This window comes from Haliaeetus leucocephalus, unplaced genomic scaffold, assembly GCF_000737465.1.
Source record: "Haliaeetus leucocephalus isolate CR32 unplaced genomic scaffold, Haliaeetus_leucocephalus-4.0 Scaffold306, whole genome shotgun sequence".
NCBI classification, from domain to species: domain Eukaryota; kingdom Metazoa; phylum Chordata; class Aves; order Accipitriformes; family Accipitridae; genus Haliaeetus; species Haliaeetus leucocephalus.
The window spans coordinates 1,905,920-1,933,246 of record NW_010972742.1 but is presented as its reverse complement, the minus strand read 5'-3'; the positions used below and the strand labels follow the sequence as shown (position 1 = coordinate 1,933,246).

At 36.8% G+C, this 27,327-nt stretch overlaps 1 protein-coding gene across 1 annotated transcript; it reads left to right on the top strand.

Annotated features, from left to right (window-relative positions):
* Nucleotides 1-457: 457 nt before the first annotated feature.
* Nucleotides 458-27,327, top strand: CAMSAP1 (calmodulin regulated spectrin-associated protein 1). Its single transcript, XM_010570776.1, has 17 exons — nt 458-620; nt 10,022-10,284; nt 10,475-10,636; nt 11,481-11,561; nt 16,076-16,217; nt 17,195-17,334; nt 17,433-17,529; nt 17,950-18,127; nt 18,852-18,946; nt 19,761-19,845; nt 20,213-22,649; nt 24,051-24,187; nt 24,278-24,486; nt 24,573-24,675; nt 25,046-25,161; nt 25,395-25,513; nt 25,859-27,327. Exons 1-17 carry the CDS (start codon nt 458-460, stop codon nt 26,159-26,161), a joined length of 4,830 nt encoding a protein of 1,609 aa, XP_010569078.1. The 3' UTR covers nt 26,162-27,327.

Below are 27,327 nucleotides of genomic sequence, written 5' to 3'. Positions count from 1 at the left end.
GGGGATGGCCGCGGTACCTGCCCGCATTGTTCGGCTGCCAGGCGGCCGTGGGGGGGGCGGCGGAGGGTGCGCTGGGAGGGTGGAGAGGGAGCGCCCCAGCCTTTCTTTATTCCAGCGGTCGGGCAGGTGATGGGGCTGCTCCTTTCTTCTGTCGCTAACGCCAGCTGGTAGCCTCGGCAAAGGGCTTTTTTTTCCGTGAGCGAAGCCCTGTCTTCCCTAAAAAGGGATGCTCGCTCAGGGCTCGGATGTCTTTTGATTTCCGAGTGGATTTTAAATTGCTAAATGAGCCCTTCCGAGGAAAATCCTGAAGGATGTCGGGCCTGTGGCGTTCAGCCCGCCGTATTGTGCCTGGTGTAACGCACGATGCGTTCGGCCGGCTCCTCTCCTGTGCCGTTTTAAAAATGCGAGGGGAGCGATTGCTTGTGTGAAAGTCCGCTGCCTTTTGTTTTTGTTTTAGATGGTGGATGTTGATGTTTGTGCCAGTGGAGATAGTACCAGAAGAAAAATGGATGCCCTGACAGATAGTGCAGTTGAGATTGTCCCTTTGGAGCTCTATGATTCAGCCAGAGCAAAAATAGCTGCTAATCTACAATGGATCTGTGCTAAAGCCTACGGAATAGGTAAGATTGCTTTTCTCAGGAAGTCATTCTTGATTTTGTTCTTGCTTTTTCGGTCTCCCCTGCCATTCCAGAAGTAATTAAATTGGGCTTGAATCACCTTTGTTTTAAATATCAATGATATGACAGTCTGTTCTCTTGCAATATTACATGTTTCCTGGTACCTTCGACAGGAATAATGGAACTGCAAGAGGTGCCCTGAATCAGCAAACCTAATGGTGAACACTCACAGATTGTGCTTGTGAAGAATGCATACCTCAAAATGTTTAAATCCTCATGTTAGCTAAGTAGACTTGCTTCCACAGAACTGTATGTCACTGCTTGCAGGCCCCAAGTCCCTCCAGGCTGTGAAGGCTTTAGTGTGTTTCCTGGTCTAGTCATCTTGGCCAAGGGATGCTAGGACCTTGATGCCCTTTGTATACTCAGTTAGGACTTTTTTCCTGTCAGATCATGGTTTTGGTTTCAAAATGAACTAAAAAGCAATGCATTTATGATCACCAACATTCTTTTATGTAAAAGAAATGTCGAATGAGCAGGTACGGTTTGTCTGGGTTCTGTGACATTAAACAGCAAGTTGTAGGTGGTAGAGGAGTTCTTTTCCTCATGTTGTCGTAAACCTTTACAGTCAAACATGGAAAAATAAAGATTCTTGGAGTATCGTTTGTACAGTATTTTCCTGACATCTATTGAAATTTGCTTTTTTTGTTTTGAATTAGATCTATCTGTCTGTTCTGAATTATTGTTACTAGATACATCTTGACTTTAAGTAGCTTCATTATGGAGAAATGTGATAGAATATTTGTGGGTTTTGTTTGTCCAGAACAAAACATATAATAAAAATGTATACAGAATCTTGTTTTGGAAAATGAGGTAGCCCTGTTAATCTTAAGTCTAATTCACCAAACTCATAATATGCTTAATGGATTAGCACTAGCTTACTTTGTGACAAGGCTGAAGAAAAGCAGTCCATTCCTGTAGTTAAATATTAATCCTTGTTGGAATATTTTTCTGAATTATTTTCCTTTTTTAATATTTCCAGCTCTTTCAGTGTTCTCATCATCTTAACGATTGGGGGGAAAACAGAAAATCATGGGTTTATAATGTTTAGTATTAGGGAAGGTATTTTCATTACAAGCAACAAGAGGCAAAAAACCCCCCTTTATCAGATGACGTTTAAAAAATGTGGGAGTTTTGGGAGGGTGTTAGTATGTTAGTAGAACGTTGATAACTTAAAAGAACTGAACAGGCATTTCCTCATGTAAATATTTTTCAGTTGCTGGAATTGTTTGTGATGTTTCCTGAAGACTTTTTAGTGATCAGAGATAAAATGGGTATTCCAGACATGGAGACACACTATTTATATTATGACTTTGTTTCGAAAGAAAGCTAATCCCAAATTAGAATCGACTGGCATGGATCCTGTGCTGCAGAGAAAGCTTTGTGGCCTCGTGTTTCTTGGTGTAGTGTCTTCTGGGGCTCCAGAACTCGGGGTTGTGCCCGTACATCTTGGATCAGTTAACTGGTTAACAGCAAGTCTGTTTATGCACTTGACAACACAGGCTTACATTGAATAAGCGTTTGGCTTTCTTTTGACTAAAAGCTAAAAAGAAAGCCACTTTTCATAATGACAATGATGTGATCTCTAGCCTAGACAAGGTTGTAGCAGTGTTTGCCAGTTTTTCTACTTGCATTTAGGCTTGTTCAGATTACATTTTAATAGAAATTAAATGCTGTGAACAGTAGGAAGAAATATTTTTTGCTGGGGCTTTTGGTGTTGTGTTGTCGGTTAGATCCAGCGAGTAAGGTTTTTTGTGTGTATCTTTGCAGGACCATGGCCCATGGAAATTTAGTTTGATTTTTGAAATGGCTCCTGCAAGGCATTGTCACATAGTAACCCTTACGTCAGGAACAGCATTGCAAAATACCTAGAAATTTATAAGCCTCTTTAATTCATAGAGAGATGGGTTTAGAAAGGTTTCCTATGTGATTATCGTTTTGAATAATATTTGAACGTAAGATATTACTTCTCTCTCAGGCTTATGTTTTTGTTTTAAGATATTGGATATTGTTCAGTGAGTCTTGGGCAGCTACCAAGCAATTGTGAATTTGTTATACAAAATCTCACTAGGCAGGTGAAAGTTTTGGGGGGCTTTTTAGACTTAGTTCTGGTCAATTTGGTGGGAAAAAAATGCTTCTCTGTTTATAAGGTTAAAACACTCTCTTATGTTCTAAAGTAATTCTTATCTGATAGGGTTTCCATAACTGCCTTCAAGTGGCTAAGTAAGGAGTGATTTTCTGAAATGTTAGGTTTGGAATTGATGTAAACAAATTGACGTAATTTTGTGCCTTAATCTTTCAAGTGCTGGTGCATATCCTGGATTTCATTTTCATCTGAGTAAGGCTAAGCTCGTGCTGAAGTGTGGGAATGGTCAAAACCAGAAATTTGATTCTAGCGTAGACTGTTGCTAAAAGTCATTCATCACTGCAGGTTTTACCTGAAACTGGATTTTCTATTTGCTGTTGCAGGATATTTGAATTCTCCACATCTAAGTTGGCATCTATGTAGAAAAATTCTTCATCCTTTCTTTTTTTTCTCAAGGACAAATTACTGAGAGCATGCATGACACATAATTTGGAGTTGACGTCCTCGTTTGGGTTTTGTTTCATTTGATGATGCATTCCTCCTTTTTCCCCTTCTGGCCATGAAAAGAGAGAATTTTGGTGGCCAAACAACCGAGGACAGCTACTTTCTCTCTTCAAATACTGCTAGTGAGACAACCCCTCTTCTTGCATAGGAACTGGGCTGGCTGGCTTATGTCTGGAAGCCCGTAGCCCCTTCTGTCTGTCTGTGGTGGCTGCCTGGTTGTCACAGATGGACTCCAGAGGGAGGTCTTACAACTGTTTGTCTGAATTCCAGAAGACAGAGAGGAAGGATGTTGTGAAGGAAGGTGTTTCCCTGTTCAGTGTCGTCCGTCTCCCCAAATAAATCTGGGAGTACTGACATGGATCGCTCTAAAAGTCTGTGTGCAAACATCTGGAAACCTTCTGTACACTTGAAAGATTATAAAGTCCATTTAGCTGAGACAGTAGTTTGAGGGAATGGAATTTGATTAGAACAGAATTATCTTTTTCATCAGCAAACTTTGATTAGAACCAAATGTGTGCTGTAAGGAATTCTACTAGCAGTGTGAAAATACAATTCATAACATTTAAGTGGCCGAGGAGCAAGGGTGCCATTGAGTTTGTGGAACTTAAGTTCACGGGAGGTGAGTGTGGGAGGTTTAGAGAGGCTTGGCAAGCTGTCCGTGGGAGAGATCACTTTTTCGCAGTCAGTGGAATGAACCAGATTGCCAAGCAGTAACAGGGCCACGCGCTGCACAAAGCTGAGCGGAGGGAAGTGGACCTGGTCCTTCAGCGCCACTGTCCCCTCAGGCTCTGAGCAGCAGCGGTCAGAATGGAACACAACTAGTATGTTTTCATTTGGTACCACTTGGGAAAAGAGACAATGACAATGAAAAATTGTGATTTCTCAGCAGATCTAGTTAGTACAGCATGAATTTATGTATAGAAACTGTTTTCCACCATCATGGTTATAATGTTAAAATTTAGATATGGAAGGAGTATATGGAAGTTTTTCAACGTTGCAGCTTGCTGTGAGCAAGTGGGTTGTTTGCAACCCTTTCCATAACAAATGTTGTCGCTTCTTTAAAACAGTTTGTAAAATTTGGATTTTTCAGAACAAACTTGCTGCATTTTACTTATTTATTAGGGCTAGGAGCTTTACATAGTTTCCAGACTTAATGCTAACATTAGCCTGAGACCTTTGGCAAGATACAGGCAGGAAAGCCAAGGAGTAATGTAATGCATTGTAGGGGAAATGCAAGTTGTGGCTTTTTTTGGTCTTTGAAGTACTTAATACTTACCTGTTAAATAAGGTTTTACAGTACCGTAATAGCTGCCCACAGTTACCGGTTTGGTAGAGGCAGTGCGAGCGTGTTTCCTGGGCTAAATTCCCTAAATTCCTGGGTTCCCTACTTCTTGTCTTTGTCAGCTTTCTTCTCAGGTCCATAGTAAAAATATTTTTAAGCAAGCTGTTGTGTTTTGCAAATATTCAATAGTTAAACATTTGTTTCTTTAATGATGCCCATTTCATAAACACTAAATATTACTTGTGTGAAGTTTACAGGGGTGAAGAATTCCATAATTATTATTTTGTCTCTTCTGCTTCATCCAGGTTTGTGGCTTTATGCTTGATCAAAAGATATGATAATGAGAGTGCGGTCACTCTCACCAGCAGTATACAAAATCTTTAGCTTGTTTTTTTTTTCTGCCTGTTGTATGTAAATTTTCAGGTGTAGTGTTATAGATCACTTACGGAGTTTATAATACAGTTCTGTAATGAAAACCAACAAAGAATGTTTTTATTATAATGCAGGTGGTCTTAGTTGCTGAGAACGTGTAGCTTCTGCTCATGATCTGCAGCTTAGAGGACATCCATACAGTACTAAATAATTCTGTGAACAGATACTGATACTAATGAAATCCCACTCAGAATTTGAATATGCTTCGTTCTGTTTACCATGATGCTTTGGCTCTCTTTCCATGTGAAACCAGTTCTTCATGCTTCTGGAGGTAAAATAAGATCTGGGGTGTATCCACTTCTCCAGTTCAAGGGATAAGTCAAATTTGTACAGATTGCTGTATTTTTCTTTATCAAATCATAATCAAGTAGTTGTCTTTGAACAGGGTTTTGTAAGTGAGATGATAAAGAAATGGTCCCTACCCTAAAGTGAAGAGAGTCTGGCAATAATTGTCTCTCTGACGGTTGTTAAAAGTGAAATTATTTTTGTAATCCTGTAAACTATGTTGTACGCAATGATTTATGCTTGGAACGGACAGGTTTTTTGAGAGATTAGAACTCATTGATATGATGGACGGACCAGAAGAATTGCTTCATGAGAAATTATGGCGGTTTATTTTTGAGTCCTTCATCTCTTATAAAAATAGCTGGTAGAGATCTCTCTTCTAGTAGGCTCAGTAGAGCAAGAACAATTAAAAGTTTATGCTGCTGAAACTTGGAAAAAATATGTTATTACTTTGTTTTTATAAGTGTGGGAAACAGCAAAAATGAGCATTTTTGCTCTATAGTAAGCTGACTGCATGCAACCAAGTAACATGGTATAAAATTTACATAAAATCCATGTGTGAAAGAGATCTGGTCAACTCCTGTTTTGAGTGTAGCGTGGTAAATTCTTGAACAATTCTTGATAGAAAACTTAGGACAAACTGAATTAATGATTTATGCCTTCACAGATCTGATTATCAGGTTATGTGCCATTGTTTTTAAGTTACTATAAAAACACTGGTAGTTTTTAAGCTTTATGTCTTTCGAGCACCTCAGTTTGCCTAAAAATGGCAACTGTACAGCTTGTGTTGAAGTTGATGCTAACATTTTCCTGGGGTAACAACTTAGAAAGCACATTAGGAAAAGCAGAAGCTATTTGCAAGCTTTCCGATAACATGCAGTAGTAACTTAAAAGCGGCTTCCTTTTGGAATTATGATGGTATTGGACACCTTTTTATAAGCAAAAAAAAGGACATGGTTTAATTGGTTTTGGTTTGCTTTGGTATGATTAGTTAAACTTCTCGAGCAGAAATTTTTGTAGAAGTTAATTTTTCATGTTGATTTTTCCGAATTCCATAGCATAAATGTGTAAAAATACAAGTTTTAATGGACAGAATTTTTCTAACATCTAAGTTCAGTTATAGGTCATGAAAGTAAGGTGTTGAAAAAGGTGCTTATAGAAACTGGGACTTGAAAAGACTGGGACATTTTCTTCAAAAAGAGCATTGACATTCTGTAGTGAGGCAAGCAGAAAACATATGACATGTTTGGAGTTTGCAAGACCCATAAAAACTGGGGAGAAATGCTATCAGTAAAACCAGTGCCTACTTGTGTACCCATAGGGTGTTATTTAAATTAGTGTTAGGTTAACTCTGATGGTGTGTAATTGGTCTAAAACTGATAATGTATTTCTGAAATTTTTGGCAATGTGGCGATTTTGACACTTTTAAGGGGGTGTTGGGGAATGAGCAGACCTGGGTGCTGCAAGTGTTTTATGTGGCATTACACTACAGATAAGAATAATTAGCAGAGATGTGAAAGAGAAGATAGGTTCCTTACATTGCACTTTCAGATGCGGAATTCAAATATTGAAGATATCTCACGATTAGAGCACTTTTTTTGTCGGTGGCTGTCTAGGAAGACTATGTTACCCTGTTTGAGGTAATTGCATTGTGTATAGGACATCCACAACTGTGATATTTGGAAGTTTCTCAACTCAGAGTTACATACTTATATAGCATCCTTTTTGCATTACAGTTTTCCCTGCCATTTATTTCTTACTTATTTGTGGCTGCCATGTGGCTAGTACGATTATGTCCAGTGTGAAATAAATTAGAGTTTATAGTAAAGTTAATATTACTGCTCTTGAGCTTTGATGTGGTTTTTATATCTTAAAATTTCTGTGGGCCTTTAGTCAGGACATCAGGTTAGTTACAAAACTGTTCCTTTCTGCCACAGATAGGCAAATGTAGCTGGCAGAAGTGTTGTATACACTAATGTAGGAAATAAAACTGGACAAGTGTTTACAGTGAAATAAATTGCACTTATGGGAGGATTAATGTTTAAGAATAACTTCTTATGATAGTATTCAAATTATTAATGCTGGTACTATAAGTTATTGCCTTGTGGAAAAGGGACCTGAAGAAAATGCAGAGAGCTGTCTGTCTGCTGATGCAGTGGGCTGCATGGATAGCTGGGCAGCTGATGTGTTGGAGGAGGTTCAGGGTTCTTTGTCCAGCCATTACTCACAGCGCAGTTTCAGACAGTCACCTCGGTTACCCTGCTCCACCGGGCTCTGTGGAGCTGGTGGAGGGCAGATGTTCATACTAAAACCCTCGTCTTAAGTACTTCAGGTTTCAGACACTTTGAATTTGCATTTTTTTTTTTTGTTTTAAAAAAGCCTTCAAAACTTGGAGTGGTGCTAATGCTCTTACCAGAAACGTACTTCTTTATGGATATTTTATGAGCTAGTATTCTATTATTTCCTTTCACAAATAACTTTAGTAAAAAGTAATGTATCTTTGATTGTTAAAGGGGTAGCTGCTTGTAATGAAGCTAAAATATTGAATTAAGTGAACTGCTTTACATTTTGATTTTTGGATCTTTCCCCAGTCTTTAGAAATGGAAGTTCTAGTTCTCTTTCTGGAAATGGCAATGATCATTAAATGGAATTAGCTTCCAACAGCCTTTGATTTTAGGTCAGGTTGACTAATGTTAAGAAGATTAAAAATATTTGAATTTATTATCTATTTCGTTAAAAATGGACACCAACGTTAACAAATACTACTACAGAACCAGTGGGGTTTTATTGTGTCTTTTCTAACCATCTTCAGTATGTAGTCCGTATATCACAGCATTCAATGTCGCATAAAGGAAAAATAGTGATCTTAATTTTTAAAAACTTCAAAATCTTTCCATTTTGAAAAATAGGGGCAGTACTGTGTGACTTTGTAGCTGTTACAGCTGTTACGATTAACACTGGTTTACTACTCACATTTAAGTGAGTTGTGCTCCTGGCTTATGTAATTGATAACATTCTGTTTCAGTTTCTCTTCTTTATGAACATTAAGTGCTCTGCAGTATACAAATACTGTGCGGCTTATTTTGCAGTTCAAAGATATACTATGGGTAGGAGGTTTTTTGAATGGGGAAATTTAATTATTCTGGAAATGAGCTGAATGAAAAGTAAATATGCTGTCAAAGTAATAATTCTTTTAAGTGTAGATGTACGTATTTAAAATGAACTGTTGAAGTGACTTCGGGGGAAGATCTTCGGAGTGACTGGATAGCATAAGATAGAATTTTATATTTCAAAATTATGAAATGTCAGGCTTCTATTAAGAAAACACACTTGAGGCTCTCATTACTGCTAGGCTATTATAAAGATCAATAGCTTCTAGTCTGATTACTGAATATGAGTAGAAGTATTTATTTTGGGATATATCTATTTTTAACTTGTTTTGTGTTTTCAGTGATATCAAACTATTGCTTACAACAGCATTTCCTTCCACTTTCAACTGTTGTAATCAGTTGACATTTGCCTTGTGTTGTAGTGTTACAACCTTTAACACTGGCAGAACCTCAGCTAGCAAGGTATGGATTTGCAATGTCTTAGATGTGTTTAGAGTGATCAGGGTGTTAGTTGTTGTTAGTGCCTTTCTTTCCTGCCAGCTATGAAGTTGTGCTAATTAGTAGCAAAAGTGTAAGCCTTTATGAGGGTTGGGAACTGGTGGGGAAGAAGTGGAGTGTGAGGACCAAGTCTTCTGTGTTGTTAATTTTGACTTGCATGTAAATTACTACACTCAGAATCTGTGTTCAGTTTGATAGAATTGTAAGACAACTTGTGGAAATTGTGCCATTACAAAAGAAGTTAATTTTAGATTTAGTTTAAAATTCATGTTGAATCCAAATCCAAGCGGAGTGGTTTTGCTTCATAGGCTTTAATTTTTTTTAAAGGCTGAAAAGCTGCAATAGTTTTTGCTTCAACGCTCTTGTCATAAAAAAAATAGAAAATCAGCTCACTGGAGACTCAATTGTTTTGCAAACCATTTATAAAATACTCGAGATTTTAGTTAGATATTTCAATCTTTCTATGAACTTTGGCAGTTTAGGACCAAGAAATAGGTGGCTTAGTTTTCTTTTTCAATTTGAGAATGTTTGGCTAGTCCCTCTTAGTGACTGAGCGTTGCAGTTATTTCATTGCTGTGCACAGATGTTTTGGGATATTGCTTGAAGTAGCCGTAAATTTTGCTTTGAAGATATATCAACTTTGCCCATCTGATACACAGAGCATTTTAGCCTGTGATCTAAGTAAATGATTTATAATTCTAAATAAAATTAAAAGACTAATAATATGCACCAATCAGTAGAGGTGGTAGGATATCATTCTGATTAAGCTGGGTCTTATTCAAGGAAACAGCTAGAGATGTGTAGAAGACAGTGGGACTTTTGTTCGTGTTGAAGTGCTTTCGTGAAAGGTACTCCAGTATCTTGAGAAAGCTGAATGGTAATGTATAGGAATTTTACTGAAGTATGTGTATGGTAGGAGCCAATTATATACACTTTACTGAATTAAAGTTTAAGCACGAAGACCTATTGAAAACCAGTTGCAATATGAAACTGCAGACTTAATTACATTCAGTATTTTTTGTGCTTGATTTTGTTGTTGTTGTTGTTCTTTCATATGCTATCTTTGAATTAAAGTAAAAATGTTTCCTTTTGTTTATAACCGATGCCGCTTCCTGGTGCCGCTTGCTGAAAATTTTCTTCATTGTTTCAGATAATGTCCCAGAGGAGCTGAAGGACCCATTTTACATAGATCAGTATGAGCAAGAACATATTAAACCACCCGTCATCAAGCTGCTGCTGTCCAGCGAGCTGTACTGCCGTGTCTGTAGCCTCATTCTGAAGGGGGATCAGGTGGCTGCTCTGCAGGGACACCAGTCAGTCATCCAGGCTCTGTCTCGAAAAGGGATTTACGTCATGGAGAGTGATGATACACCTGTGTCTGAATCTGATCTGGGCTGTGCACCAATCAAAATGGTTAGCTTAATTAAATCCACCTAATGATCTTCTTTTTATTTAACACTATTTAAATAGTGAATGGAATGAAGAGCTCTTGATTTCTAGGTTGCTAACCTCAGGAATTTTTTATTTTAAATACAGTTAGAATATGTAATTTTTTTTTCTTAAAGGATTTTATTTTTCAGTCCTTATTGTTTTCTTCTTTTAGAGTTCTCATATGGCCATGATTGATGCTCTAATGATGGCCTATACTGTAGAAATGATCAGCATTGAAAAGGTGGTTGCTAGTGTCAAGCGTTTTTCTACATTCAGTGCCTCGAAAGAACTGCCCTATGATTTGGAGGATGCAATGGTTTTCTGGATTAACAAGGTAAAATTTCCTTTGAGAAAAGTCTGCCTGTTTCTTACTGTCAATTTTCAGATTTTTAAAAAGGTTCTGATGAGTGTCTTCCTTCCATCTTTCTTACTTGTGCATTTCTATCATCTTTTCCACTTAAGATGAAGAGAACTGCTTTAATTACTGGGTTGTTACTTGTTACCTCAAGTCCAATGGTAGCTGGGTATAATATGCTCCTAATACAGATTATTATTAATGGTATTTGATTTCCTTATTACTGCAATGTATTCTATTTTCATCTTCTTGTGTGGCTTCCCAAGGTTTCCATATGCATTGGGGAAGAGAATCAGACTAGCAGGGAAATGCAATTTCTTTTTCTTAGGGATGCTGTAATAAAGCTGGTAAATTTTTCAAGGCAAATTTTAAAATAAAGAAGATAATTAAGAACTAAATTAGGAAAACTGCGGAAATTGGGTTCTTTATTTTCAGACAAGCTGCTATAAGTTTTTAAGTGAAGCATTGTTTCATCTTAAATAACAGGATAGACTTAATTCTGACTAGCTTGAATACTTTTAACAGAAATACTGAAACTTTTTCAGAGGGTAGAGGTTACGTTACTGAAACCCTTTTGAGTGACAACAGAGTCACATTCCAAAGAGAATTTCTCCTTTGCAAACCCAAGATTCCCTTGTTGTGATTATAGCTACTGCTAATAAGAGAGTTGGTCTTGAAAACTGTTACAACACGTTATTCGATGAACTTTTTATGTTTGTAGAACAGATTGACCATTAAGTAAGGGGTAGAAGAAGAAAACTTGACTTGTGGAAACATATATTCAGATGTATTTTAATATCTTTTTTATGCTATGCCCTTTCAGGTGAACCTTAAAATGAGAGAGATAACAGAGAAAGAGATTAAACTAAAACAGCAACTAATGGAAAGTCCAGGGCACCAAAAGGTAAAATAAATTGTCTTCAGCTATGATTTTATGTATTGCTGATTTTTTAATGGATTTGAATACAAACATCTTGGTATTTTCTTTGTCAGAGAAATCCTGAGATCTTGTACATGCCATTTGTGTTGTGTGTATCATCAGTGCCCTTGTTACCTTTCAAGCCCACTGGTATCTTCTGACTTTCCTTTAAGTTTCAGTTGGACTAAAACAAGTTGTTTCAACTTAAAATAACTTGTGTCAACTTTATGTGGGTAAATATGACTCAGCTTTCACAGCACCGAATATGTATTTTGAAAGCTCTTGGGGCATATTCATTTTGCATGGATTAATTGTCTAATATATATTCAGAGGTTTATTCAAGTTCTATCTAGTAAGCATACTCTTGGCATTCAAATGTTATATGTGTGTGTTTGTAGTTTTTTCCACCTTTTCCCTTGAAATTATATCACAATGCACTAACATTGCAAAATATAGTACACTTTCATTTCTGGAGAATGTCAAACAGATCTTTCTCAAACATAATGTGTATCAGCTATCTGAGCTCCCAATTTATGATTTGAGGAAGGCTTAAGAAAAACTGCTAAGTTCTTTCTTCAAATTGGCATTGCTGTGCAAAAGGGGGTAAAAATGTGAGCTATGAACAAGGCACAATTGTTTAACTTTCATGTTAGTGGCAAAGATGCTTTACGTAAAAAGCAAATAAAACAATATCTTTCAATGATAAAGGGCTAAAGAGCTGTTTATAAGTTGATGCGTGGTCTAAAGGATCCCTTTAACTGTTTGACTCTCTATTGACTTTTGGGTCTCATTTTAATATTTTTAGATCCAAATTTCTAGGCTACAACCCCTCTAAAACATGAAAGTGTTTATTGCTGAAGTGCATTTAAGTATTACTGCTTTTAACTTGCATTGCTGATGTTCCTTTCCTATTCCTACATTCCTTTCCTTGCTTCCTGAGCAGTCTCCTTCCAAATGGTATTGGAAATTAGTACCTGTAAGTGAACTACTTTTACACCAGTTGTCATCCACAAAATCATGGCTTTTTAAATTTCTTCAGAGTGTTTGCTTCCATTACAATGCTTCTTAGATGGTCTTTGAAAAAAACCTGTGTAAGCTTTTGGGTCATCAGGCTTAGTTTTCATAACATGATTTTTGCATACTGTACAGCATATAGCATAATCACTTTACAGCATTTCAAAATTGTTTCCAATTTTCCAGTTGTTCCAAGTTTCCAGTGCAGGAGTGAGGGATATGGAGTAGCAGCAAAAAACTAGAAAATTAAAAACAGTTGAAATGGTTGCATTTACTATTTTTGTTTTAAGTAGGCACTATTTTTGTTGTAAGTAGGCAATTGATCACAGCACTAAGGTGATATAAAAGCTGGTCGGTTTAAATGGTTGCTTAATCTTTGAATCCATAGTTAAGATACTCAGATGTTTGCAGTTGTTCATTAAATAATACTCTTGCACTGCTCTTGCACCTGCTCTTGCACAGGTTTGTAAATCTGTCAAAACCAGAACACTGTTATTGAGATGGGGTTAGGAGATTTGACAAACCAGTTTGGACCCGTTATGACAGTTGTCATTGTATGCTAAATTAATGAGACTGAAGCTGGCATAATGGGAGGAAAGACAGTTTACATATCAGAACAAAATACTTATTTGCTTTATGGTGAAGTGTGAAAATGGAATATCAATTCCACTATATACAAAAAAATAATAAAATTGTACTTCTAGTATACAAGCCTGCTTTCTTTTGGCGGAGTTTCCTGGGTTTATTTCAACTTGTAGAGATTTTTCTTTGTTCCTTTGCTTTCCTTAGCCTTGATACCCTTCTCCTGCACTTGCTGGATTTGGTGTTTTTCATTTTCTCTCTGGGAAGATGAGAGCTGTTGTCTCAGTTGAAAGTTCCAAAGAGCAGTGCACTTGGAAAAGGCAGGCATGATCAGGCAGTCACCTGTCCCCCCAGTCTCTCTGCCTTTCCACAGAGAGCTCAGTCCCACTCATCTGCCTCATAATCCTTTATTTGTTTGAACCAAATGTATGGACTGCAGTAAAAACTTTAAATATCTGATATAAAGGAAATTGGAGTGGGGATCTGCAGGCTAATAAAACCTGACAGAGCCCTGACTTCCAGCCTCATTTAATGACCTGCACCAGTATATAATGAAGTATTGACCTAGTGCTTATCACTTACATTCTAGTGTGCTTAAAGATTGTGTCTGTATTTGAGGTGTACATTTGATAGCCTTTCGAGGAAGTTGAGTAGGTCTGTGTTTTGTTTAGAGACAACTGGGTGAGAGTAGAAGAAACTACAGGAATGGAATTGACTTGCAGGATATCGTTGAGCAAGTTGGTGGTGAAGGAAGGAGTAAATAGAGGTTATCTCACTGCTAGTCCAGTACAACTTAGATTAAAATGGTTTACTGACAGATTTTGCAGTCTCCACAGTAGTTGCCACACTGTGTCACTTCTGTATTTCTTTTTTCTTCTGTGATTTTTTTTTTTTTTTTTTTTTTTTAAGTATGGAGTTACCTCTATTTCAGTAGCACCCATTTCTGCACTTTAGGGCATACAAATATCATTAGTTGTATGCATGACAGGGGGACAAACCACAAAACTTGGCTTAGAATATAAGAAAGAATTTGGAATTTTCCAGTACAAAAGACTGAATGGTTAAGAGAATAATAGTTGAGCAAAAAATAAGGAATTAAATTAAGTCCATAAAAAATCTCTTTGATGATAAATTTGTGTTTTTTCACCAAAGGTAAAATAAACAAGGAATTATGGATTGTAGTTCTTGGTATTGATTGTAGTTGGTTTAAATTCCATTTAAGCCTATTGGAAAGGATATATTTATATCTGCTTTAAATACAGGAGGAATTAAAGTTTAGAAAGAAATTTCTGAAGTTCACCTTTAATATGTTTACTTCAACTAAGTAGATAAATGATGAACCTTTTAAGCTAACCAGTTCACCTTAGTGTGCATACTTATCAGACTTAATGACCACATTTCCAGTGCATAATGGATGTTGCTAATGCATTTGATTTGATTTTCATGTTTGAATAATCACCATCATATATCTCACTATTTCTTTTTGTGTAAGCCTGATCTGATGCATGCCATATCGCACTGCATGCTGGAACCAGTGGAATATGCTCGTGTGGTACAGTATGATTCACATTCCATTACATATTTGTGGAGTGCTCCAGGCTGGGGAAAAAAATAATTTGCACCTGGTAAAAGGACAGGAAAAATAGCATTAGCATATAGAGATAGCTTTTAGAGTTACTTGCCTTTGCCAGGGAAACTTAACATGTTTATATTTGTGCAAAATAAATAAACTGGTTCTTATTACTCTGATTGTAAGTGATCTTCGTTCCTTTGAACAGATTTTTTCTCAGCCTGTGCCATCCTAATTTGACACATATGAGTGTGTATGTGTTTGTGTAGAGAGCTTTCTCAGGTTATCTTGGAAAGTGTATGATACCATTGGTAAAATCCAGCTTTCCTCTGATGATTAAATACATTCTCTGTATATCTGCACGTCAAGTCAGCATATCAGTCAAGGTAGCTTGTTAAATGCTAAGTGGTATTAATGCATTAAAGCGTAAAAGGAATCTTTTTCCAACACTGAAAGGTGTTTCTGCTAGGCCCTGTAGCGTGTTCTTCTTTTGCTTGCCTGATCGCTTTGCTGCTCTAACTTAGATACAGCCTTCTAGTCTAGCTAGCATGTGGATGCTTAGTAAATATCAACGCTAAAACTTCTCTTGCAAAAGTTGCAAGAAGCAATGCCAAGATTTGTTCTTTACTTGACTGGCTTTAGCTACTCTTCAGCTGTGCTCCAAATTACGTGAGGACTAGGGGGTGGTTTGCAGAAGAGTTTGATGTTGATCTATAGTGAAATCAAGGAGAGTATTGCCATTGATGTAAAAGGCCTACTTGCTCCTCTTGTTGACCATTTTTGGAAAAGGCCATGTTTTTTTTCTTTTGCGCGACATTAGTATTGTTTACTGGCTTCCCAGACATACCATGTTCTGAATCTCTGTGGACATGATGGCAAGTCTGTGGATGTAGGTAATGTATGAGAAATCACTAGCTCATCTGAAACATTTTTTGCTTTGTTTTTGTTTTTCCCAAGCTTTAAGTGTTTTCATGTAGTTATCTGTGTCTCTTTCTTTGGATCTTCTGCATTCATGCATCTGTGTGGAAGGATTTTGACTTAAATTGCTTGCAGTAAGTTAAAATGTGTGAATGAAGCTAGGAACTCCGCAGCATGGATTGCTTCCAGATACGAGGAGAATGATTAAAAGGAAAGTGCTGTATTCTTCAGAATTGGCTTCCATTGAGAGAAAAGTATAACCTTGTAAATTGTTTCTGACTTAGAGCAGAATGCTATAAAGGATCCACCGTAAAGAGTTTTCAGTGCTTAACAAAAATTCCTGTTTGGGTTTTTGTTTGGGTTTTTTTTTTTCCTTTTTATTTGCATCATATGAACGCTTGTTTTCTTTTGTTAGGTGCGTTACCGAAGAGACCATCTTTCAAGCAGGCAATTACCTTACTTTCCTTTGCTTGAAGATTTGATGAAGGATGGTAGCGATGGTGCTGCTCTTCTAGCTGTGATACACTATTATTGTCCAGAGCAAATGAAACTAGATGGTATGTAGTAAAGGTTTCTTAAAAAAAAAAAAAGTAAAAAAATTCTTCAATCTTTGAAAGTTGAACTAGAAACACATCATCAAATGAAAATGTGACACATCTCATAGGTAGTGGACTACAGCAAGTTAGTCAGGTCAGATACGGAATCCGCATCAGTGTATTTAAAGTAACCTCTCTTTGATTTTGTTTTTTATACTTACCGTATTTAGAAGGCTTTGCTGTGTATTTTATGAGCTACAAAATAATCCTTTCTTTTATAGATCTAGGTGATACGGCTTTCTTTGTTCAAATAACTGAACTTGGTTTCAATAGACCACAAAAAAGGAATACATGTCCACTACTGTTAGCTGATAATTCTCATGTTGTTCTGTACAATACAAAAAATTTGGCATTTTAAAATAGTTTCTCCCAGTCTTCAGCAATTGTCACTCTTCAGCATATCAAACATGAATTTTCTTTCCCAGAAGTGTTTTTCTCAATAATTCAATGTCCTTGTTGCATTTAACTTCTACAAATCAACATTTTGTATTGGTTTTTAAATTCTCAGATATGTTGTACCTTGCAGAGCTCCTGAATGGTTTCAGAAGGAACCAGCACTGTGAATCCTAGTAGTAATCTTTTATTATTTGCAAATAAAGATGTCTGGTTTTAATTGTTTTTTTTATTTTATTTTTTATTTTGTCATTATGTTTGTTGTTTGTAGCCTGCTTACCTTTTCTGTTGCTGTAATAGAGAGACTCCTATATGGATTCTAAAATGAATGCAGAATTGATACTGTTTTATCTGTGTTTTTCTTCCTCTTTTTCCTATCCTTCTGGTACTTAACAGGTAGAGAAATGTCACTGATAGCCAATAAATATTAAATGATGGTGTATAAGCAGTCTGTGAAGTTCCTGTATGTAGTGTTTCTGTTAATTGTGGATGGTAGTTTAATTCATTGGGATAGTGTCACAACTTACTCTTTCTCACCTTTCTAGATATTTGTTTGAAGGAGGTAACCTCAATTGCAGACAGCCTCTATAATATTCAACTTTTGAGAGAATTCTCAAATGAATATCTAAACAAATGTTTTTACCTCACATTGGAGGACATGTTATATGCTCCTTTAGTTTTAAAGGTAAGAACCATAATGAAGAATATATTTTTAAATAAAATGTGGGTAAATCATAAGTGTTTTGTTATTGTGAGGTGTGTTTTTTCTTGTTTCCTGTTTAGCCTAATGTCATGGTGTTCATTGCGGAACTCTTCTGGTGGTTTGAGAATGTCAAACCAGACTTTGTACAACCAAGAGATATTCAGGAAATAAAAGATGGTAAGTTTTTAACTCTTGATAAATTTTAGCATGTTATTTAAAATACTTGCATTACAATGAAACTGTTGCACGGTGGTGTTTCCTTTGGAGTTTTGTTTCTACTCAAACTTTTTGCTCGCTGGGGATCTTTGAAAGCAGTAAAAATGGAAGGAAAGTTAGTCCTAGATCCACTTGGGTCTGAATTTTTTGAATGAAGTAGCTAATTTTTTCCCTAAAACCACTAATGATTTACTTGTAACTTTCTTTCCATTAAGGTCACCAGAAGATACATATTTTAAATAAAGAGTAGTACTTAAGGTTTTATTTTAGTGTTGTAGTAAAGTTTTCATTCTCATGTACTGCAATCTGAAAACTTCCTGTTCTGTTTTGTTGTTTTAATGTCTAGTATAAGTTGTGTTAATGTTATTAACATATGCACAGTTAAAACAGTGTTGCAGCAGAAGAGCAGTCGTCCACCTGTTCCTATTTCCAACGCAACTAAGCGCAGTTTCATGGCTAGCCCTGCTAGTACAAGTCCAGCAGACTCGCAGCCCTTGGCTCAGACAGGCCCTGAAGCTTGCAATAGATACTACCTGCACCCTGAGGAGCCTGACTATCTGTAAGTCTGTTTTTCATGTTGTTTAGGTTAATCTTCAGTTTATGCTTCCATTTGGATAACCTAGGAATTTCTGCTGCTAAATGTTCTGATTTTGCTACAAACTGAGTGAATTTGAGTTGTGTGCAGTCAGTCTCTAAAATACTCTCAATTCTCAAGTTCAAAGAAACACTTTACAGTGTTATGTTAGATCTTTGTTTGGCAAATGCCAATAAGCCCCACCAGTAAATGTCACCATTGCGTGACAGAAGAAGTTAGTCTAACTTCTATTTTGGAGAAAACGTGAAACGTGAAAACTGTTCAAGCAGCTCATCTTTACTAGCGGTATTCTATAAATGGTGATACGAAAACAAACTTCAATAGAATCTAATGTGCAAGAACGTTAACGACAAGGTTTTTCAGCTGACCTAGGTTTGATGGCAGTGAATAAGCTATTTCAGCCTTTGCTTTGTCTCTAATGTACTATTTACATAAGCCACATTTTAAATCTGCTGTATTTAGAAACTTAAACAGTTTGATTTCAGGTAGTAGGTTTACTTTTGCATTGTTACATGTGAAAACCTTTTCTTCTCTTTAAGTAACTTCTTTAACATTAAAATTAATGATATATTGTTGTATTTTAAAGAGGTGGGGGTAACTACTACCAGTGTCACTTTGCAACTATGTAATTCCTCTTATTATAGAAAAAAAATTATTGTATTAATGAGTTTTTGCTTTTCTGAATTAGTGGCAAAGGAGGAAGCCCTGCCTTTAGTCCTTCCCACCCACTGCTCCCTTTGAGACAAAAGCAACAAAAATCTTTACAGGGAGAAGACAGCCCTGGTAAGTCTACCTTGAATTTGTGTTTCAACAAGCAATGATGATCAATGTCAATACAGTAATGAATAAAAATATAAGTTCATATATGTGTATGATCTAAAATTGAATTAAACTGCAGTCAGCCAAGTGGTAAGCATGTTTAGTTTGAGTAAATCATCTTTGCTTGTATTAAAAGAATTTAAAGATCTTTTTAAAAAGTTACTGGATTTAAAAAACTTTTTTCTTTTACAAATAAGCTTATTTCTCAGAATCTCAAGTGCAAGAAATTAAGACTAATAATGTCAAGTCTGTGAAAAGAAAGGAAAAAGCCATTTGTCAAATGTTCATAAGACTAGCAAAAGTCTTAGGAAGTAAGATTGTCATCCAGAATGACAAACTCGCTCTAGCACTTGACATGTTTTACCTAAACATTTTTTTAATTACTAAAACCCTAGGTTTTATACTTACCTGGAGATGCTCAGAATTTCTTCTTTTATCAGCTAAGGTACCAACCAAACATTCCAACTGCTTAGGCTCTAACAACACGCAGTGAGGACTTTTTTTTTTTTTTTTTTTTTTAAAGTTGAGGGGCTGACAGAGGAAAGCAAATTGAACATTTTCATGTTTGGAAATCCAAAAGTCCGATATGTATATGTGGTTACTTTTCATTGGGTTTTTTTCAGACTTTGACTGTCTGTGTTTGGTTAATATGTCAGCAAATCTGTTTTCTGCTGCCATCTCTTGGTGAAAGAGTTTATGATGTTTGCTATTAAATAAAGTAAAAGTGCTAGTTTAAAGACCATTTGTAAAACCATTAAAAATTTAAAAAATATTTCAGGTCATCGGCATCGTTCCAATTCTCTGACCCGTGTTGATGGGCAGCCACGAGGTTCAGTTCTTGCGTGGCCAGAGAGGAAACCCAGGTAACATGCATTTAAGTATTACAATACTGTTTAATGAAAGGATACTGTGACAATTTCATTGTAGTAATATGGTATCACTTCCTTAGAACTGGACCAAGAGTCACCTAATTTTGTTTTCTCTTAAAGTACATTTTCAGACACAACTCATTTTAGGGTTGCAATTGAAAATATTTTAAACATGATTTTCAGTAAGCACGGTTGAAAATTAAGTATCTGAAGTAGCTGTTTAGTATTGCTGGTCACTTTTGATACAGGATACATTTTTCAAATGGAGCAAAAATTTTAGCTGTCTATGTTATGGTCCTTAGTTCAACAAATTGTGACTTTTTGTGCTTAAGTGTCAGTAGACTGTTCTTATCTTTTCTAGGCCTCTGTCTCAGCCAACACCATTTGCTCTTCATCATTCTGCCAGTAGTGATGTGGACCCTGGGTCTGGTGATAGCATTAGTCTGGCTAGATCAATCAGCAAAGACAGTCTTGCTTCAAACATTGTTAATGTAACTCCAAAAAATCAGCCCCATCCTCCATCAGCGAAAACTAATGGGAAGAGCTTGCTGAACAATGTTGAAATTGAGGATGAAGATGAAGAGCTTATTGCAATAATCAGATCTGAAGAAAGGCCAAACCGTAGTGATCTTGAATTACAGAATGCATCAGCCAGGGTGCCCAGCATAGTTGCAACTGCATGGTCTCCAAAAACAAATAGTGAGACTTCAGAAAGCAAACCAGACAGTTTTTACTTGGAGCCTTTAATGCCTGCCGTTCTAAAACCAGCAAAGGAAAAACAGATAATCAATAAAGAGGATGAATGTGGGGAGGGGAAACAAAGGAGTTTTATAACAAAGAGATTAAATGAAGGACACTTGCCTTTGATCCGCAAGAAAACAAATAGCAGTCATGGTGAGCATGACCTCAATAGGACTTTTACTCCAATTTCTAGTTCTGATTTCACTCCAGTTGCAGATCCTAGTACTGCAGATCCAGTGGCACTGGTGGAGGCAGGTTTAGAAGCTTCCAGACCTTTGGCTAGTAGCAGTTTAGATCCTTCCACTCAGGAGCTATCCACTGGAGGATTTTTTCTTCATGCTGCTAAATCTGATGATGACATAGCAAGTAAAGTCAACGTAAGTTATGTGAAAAGCCTCAATTCGCACGTTCCGGATACTACATGGACTATGGTGAGACAGGACTCTGATTCAGATCTCTTAGACTTAGAAGACACTGAACAGGATCTGGTAGTCATAGATGACCATCCTATAGTCAGTAAATACATTGGTGAGGAAGAATCTGCAAAATTGCAAGAAGACATGAAGGTAAAAGAACACGAAGATAAGGATGATGCTAGTGGACGTTCCAGCCCATGTTTGAGTACAATTTCTCAAGTTAGCAGTGTGTCAATGACTAGTGGGAGTGTCCGAATGACCAACTTTGCAGAACGAAAGCTTCAGAGACTTAATAGCTATGAAACAAAGTCCAGCACAAGTAGTTCACAAAAGACCACACCAGATGGATCAGAAAGCTGCCCAGCACCACTAACCACATGGAAACAAAAGCGAGAACAAAGCCCCAACAGACAAAATAAAGATAATGTTAATCTTTTAGCTTCTGAGTTGGTGCAGCTTCATATGCAGTTGGAAGAGAAACGAAGGGCAATAGAAGCGCAGAAGAAGAAGATGGAAGCCTTATCAGCAAGGCAGCGACTAAAATTGGGCAAGGCAGCTTTCTTGCATGTTGTTAAAAAAGGGAAATCTCCTGATGTTCCGCAACCTGTTAAACCAGAACATTTTGCAAAAGAATATTCTCGGCACAATGGTGAAGACTTAGATGAAGTTTCTTTGAGTTCCAAATCTGAGGAGTTTCTTGTGAAAGAGGAGGAGAGAGAAGAAATGCTTAATGATTCTCAAGAAGTAACAAAAGTAAAAATGCAAGAAAGCCTAGCTTTTGCTGAGCAACATAAACCAAAAGACTCTGCTGCTATACATGATTTGGAAAAAAGTAAAATTATTTCCGTTGCCCTCCTGGAAGACAATGTTACTGAAGTGGATATAAATGAATGTGATCTTTCTATTGAAAAACTAAATGAAACAATCAGTACGCTTCAGCAGGCTATATTAAAGATTTCTCAGCAACAGGAACTACTTATGAAATCTCCATCAGTGCCATCACCAGGAACCAGAAGTAACTCTCAGGACCAAAAGGTAAAACCATCAATTCATTTTGTTGAGCCTCTCTCTCCAACTGGAATGAACAGTCTTCGTAAACCACCTCGATTTGGTCAAGGAAGGAATCCTCGATCAGGAAGACCAGCTGATCTGAAAGTCACTAAAGACAGACAACAAAATTCAGCACGTGTTAAAACCCCAACACAAAGTCTAGAAACCTTACCACATTTAAGACCATTTCCATCCAATAGCTTGTCAAAGACACCAACAGAAATCAGCTTGGAAAGTAGTCCTGATCATGGAAGTGGTTCTCAAGAAAAGTGTTTCTTTGATACATATAGACTTCATGATGAGAGCAATCAAAGGGCACTTGTTCTCTCCACCTCCAAAGATGCAAATATTATTTCTGAAATGAGCAAAGAGGTGAATAACAGCTTCAAGGAAACAGGGTTGAATTCTTCTGATGGCTCAGGAAAAGAAAATGTCCCAGTGGATGAGCCACTGAGAAGCAAGGCTAATCTCATTGAAGTAGACTTGTCTGACTTAAAAGCTCCAGATGAAGGAGAACTTGAAAACCAGGATAGCTCTACAGATATAATTAGTGAGGGTGATCAGAAGTCTGGTGTGGGTTTCTTCTTCAAGGTAAATATGTTGCCTTTCTATCTTTGGTTATTGTTACACCTTTGCCCAGCATTAGAACTATTCTTGTCTACTTCATTCTTCAGTCTTCTGATGGAACACAGTACATCTTGGTTGCAATATTAGGATTTTTAAAAAATGCATTGGAAAAGAATTGTTTGTGGAGAAAAAAGGTTTTGACTTAATGTATGAAATCCTGGTTCTTGTTACTTTTACTAGGAATGAGGATTAACCTTGCTTTTCTTCTCTTTAGTTTTTTTTCTGTCTGAGAAACAAAGACACAAATACATTGTAAATACTTAGCACAAAAGCATCACAGAATGCAAGGGAAGAATTTGCCATTTTGAAATCGCAGCATTCTGTGAACCTGTATCAACTGAAAGAAAAAATTCTGACAGAACACAGGTGTCTAGCAAAAGCCTACTGAACAGGTTTTAAAACTTGTCAGGGAGCTGAGAGTCTTAATGGGGCAGGAGGGGGTGTTGTTGGCATTTGCATCCAAATTTCTCCAATTTTGAGCAGCCTAGCAGCCTAAAAGTCAAGGGCTGTAGTGGAGAATTTAGTTGTATGGCTGGAGATGCAAGTGAAAAAGTAGATGCTTCAGTGCATTGTTGGAAGAAATGACTGTTTTTCATGCAGCTTTCATTTTTGTCCTATAATGGTAGTGTATAGGGCTCATGATGAAAATGCATTAAATTTAAGTAATTTTTCTCATTTCACACCTAACTGTGGCTTGGGGGAAGGGTGGTTGTGTTAAGCTGTTGGTTTTTTAGTGCAGTGATATTTCTTATATTAGGTTAGATGTTTTTTAAATAATGTGTTTGCTCCTTCTAGTGAAGTTCAGCACTGCTATCGAAACATTTAGTATCTTAATTTGTGCTTAGCAATGATTATTTTAAATACCTCAAATGTGCTGACATGGTGATACTTTCTTTTTTAATTTCTCTTTCTTGAAAGTCGAGCTAGACTGTCTCAATCTCGGTGAATTTAACTTCTGGGTTTATATAGTGTGATTAATATTGACTGACTCAAAGGTTATTGTTATGCTGGGGTTGTTTGTGCTGTCCATCCTAGCTCACATGGTAGTTGCATTGTACTTTGCAGTTCTAGAAGGTTTTGTGATGATTAAGCATACTTAAAAACAAGTCAGAGTAAGATGAGGCCTGTTTTTTCTCCTCACAGACTTAAGGGGACACTAAAACTGTCTCCTAAATTTTTCTTGAGCAACAAAAAGTTCAATACAGTTCTGATTTATACTTAGCAATTCTAAAAATGTAAAGATTTCCAAAAGTAATAGTTTTTGTTTCCCTAAAATATTCCTGGAAACTTTGGCAATCTTGTGATGTCCAGCTTAACATATTTTCTTCTATTCTTTAAAACTCTCTATCCCTATGAATTTTGCAGGATGAACAGAAAGCAGAAGATGAGCTCGCAAAAAAACGTGCAGCGTTTCTTTTGAAACAGCAGCGCAAAGCTGAGGAGGCTCGGATTCGGAAACAGCAGTTGGAGGCTGAAGTTGAACAAAAAAGAGATGAAGCTCGGTAATAACGTGTGGAAAAGAATACTTCTTTTTGTCTTTAAGATGAGGAAAACTATTATATGTTGAATATAATGTTGTGTTTGCTTTTCAGTCGCAAAGCTGAGGAGGACCGAATACGGAAAGAAGAAGAGAAGGCTCGAAGAGAACTTATCAAGCAAGAATACCTAAGGAAAAAACAGCAGCAAATTTTGGAGGAGCAAGGTCTTGGAAAGCCCAAATCAAAGCCCAAAAAACCCAGGCCAAAGTCGGTCCATCGTGAAGAATCTTACAGTGATTCAGGGACAAAGTGTTCTTCCACACGTAAGAATTTTGATTTGTTTGCTCTCACTGAGTCTGCAAATCTGCTTTAACAAAACATGTTTCACATTTTCTGTTCTATTTTGTAGCTGATAATTTGAGCAGTGCTCAGTCTGGTTCCAGTCTTTCTTTGGCCTCAGCAGCAACAACTGAACCTGAAAGCGTACACTCTGGTGGCACGCCATCTCAGAGGTAGAGAGATAGGCCTAATATTAATTTTTAAATTTTTTACTATGTTATGAAATAGTGTTGGGATTCAGTGTTTGCTTCAGTTCACTGGCATAGAGGCACAACAGTAATCAGTGAATTCATTTTCTATTTTATGTGGCTGCCAACTCCAGTGTTCTGTACAAACTTGCAATTTTGTTTTGTTTTCTCCTGAAGGAATTAATAGAATTTTGCTTCGATAATCTAGCAGGGAGAATCTGACTGTTTTGGGGGAGGAAAAGGGACAGTAGCCTGTTCCATTCAGGGCCAGCAACTGGTGAATTTATTTTAAGATTGGAGGAGAAAAAAACCAAAATCTTGGCATATAATTTTTTTTTTTTATTCCCCGCCTCAGAGTTGAATCAATGGAGTCCTTACCAATACTGAGCAGAAATCCTAGCAGAAACACAGAAAGAGACTGGGAGAATGCTTCAACAGCATCTTCTATTGCTTCAGTGGCAGAATACACAGGTGACTATTTTGGTTTAGTTTGAGCATTTGTGATGAATAGCAGGTCATAAAAGCTGTGGTATATTTGATGTGACACATTATTATTTTTGAGAAGTTGTCAGGTGTATTTTGTTCTGTTCAATATCCCTAAAAATAAGTTATTGTAAAAAATACAATAGTTTTTTCACTTCAAATGAAAATCTTAATGTTCATAAATGTAGGGCAAATAATTTTTACTTGTTTATCTTCCCTAGGTCCGAAATTATTTAAGGAGCCCAGCAGCAAATCAAACAAACCTATTATTCACAATGCTATATCTCATTGCTGTCTTGCTGGAAAAGTGAATGAACCACATAAGAATTCAATATTAGAGGTAAACATTAAAATACAGAATTATTAATGCACTCACAATAAAATGTATCTGTAATGCTCATTTCGTAATCCCACTGATGCATTGTAGTGACCGCCATTTCCTAAAATGTACCTGTATTGAGAATCCTTTACTTCCCATGACTGTATGGACTTGTGGAAAACATGACCCTGTATTAAGAGTTCAGCTCGTAAGTTTATAGGACTGAAAGTTATAGTTACTGATCTAGTGGTTAAAAAAACTTCTAGACACTTACTTAGCTATATGCGAAAGCTTAAAGCTTGGCATAATGAGAATTTTCACTGTGAACAATCTATGTATATGTATGTTTGTTCATTTTTAATGCAGGAACTAGAAAAATGTGATGCCAACCACTACATCATTTTGTTCCGTGATGCTGGCTGCCAGTTTAGAGCACTTTATTGCTACTATCCTGACACTGAAGAAATCTACAAGCTGACTGGAACAGGGCCAAAGAGCATCACCAAGAAAATGATTGACAAACTTTATAAGTACAGTTCGGACAGAAAACAGTTTAATGTGATTCCAGCCAAAACCATGTCTGTCAGTGTGGATGCTCTTACTATTCATAACCACTTGTGGCAAGCCAAGCGACCTGCAGTGCCAAAGAAGACTCAGACTCGTAAATGACACTGAGTTCTTGGAGAGAAGATTGCTGAACAGGATTGCATCAAAAGAAGACATGTTTACCATTTTCCTCCAGTTTGGTATGAAATGTGCAGACCCATAAACATTTTTTAAGAAGCTTCTAAACAGAAACTGTGGATGCAAGTTATTAAGAATGAAGGAACATTGCCAGTGTTTTTTTTATTGATAAATCTGCTGTTACACCCAATGCTAACTACTGTGGCTTTCAACTGATGAGGGACTGTGCATGTAGCAAGATCTTTAACAAGTGGATTTCCTTTTACTTGAAGCTATTCATCGGTACAAATTGGGAATAATTTAGTTCTGTTTCCTCTCCGCCTCATTCTCTCCTTTTTCCTGTCGTTCTTAAAGTTGGCAAGCTCCAAACTTCAGTAGAAGGATTGAACAGATCTTGGGTGAAGTGTTTTGGGTTTGGTTTGGTTTTTTAAACAGTCTTTAGGGAAATCTTCCTTTCAGACTTCTTTTTGAGGAACTGTTTAATACATCAAATTGTTGTACTGTATCTACTGCCAACGTAAGTCCAGCTCTTAGATTTCTGAAAAAAGCCCCAACTTGTGCTGCTCAGAACAGAGTTTACTTGCAGTATCTGTTTAGGATAAGCATTGCAAGGATTGCAAAAGCCAGTCTTTTTTTTTAAAAAATTGTTCGCAAATTTAAGGATTTCTGGAATACAATCATGAAGAGGCATACAGGTGCTACTAGTTGGAATATGCCCGACTGAAACTTAAGGCAAGCTGAATGGAGCACAGTTATTACTGATTTGAGTTTCAGGTAGTGTCCTAAAGATTTGTTTGCTTTAATAAAGATGGATTCTGGTAGGTATAGAACATTTCCACTCTGAGCACGCTACTCCTGTATGACGGTGCACTTAATGATCACAAATTTTAATGTTTTTATTACATCATGAAATGTAATACTACTTTCTTTGTCCTGTCTTTATTCTGAATGAGCAGCATGCTCTAAAATGAAGAGTGTGTTATGGTTTTTTTTATTTTGGGTGATATATTAATATATATTGATTTGTTTTTCTCATGTAAAAGCAATTTTTAAACAGAGACATTTGCATTTGTTTCAAAAGCCCAAATAAGTCGAATGGCTTGGATTTCTTTTCATGTTGAAATATTAAATCTTGAGTTATGACCTTAAAA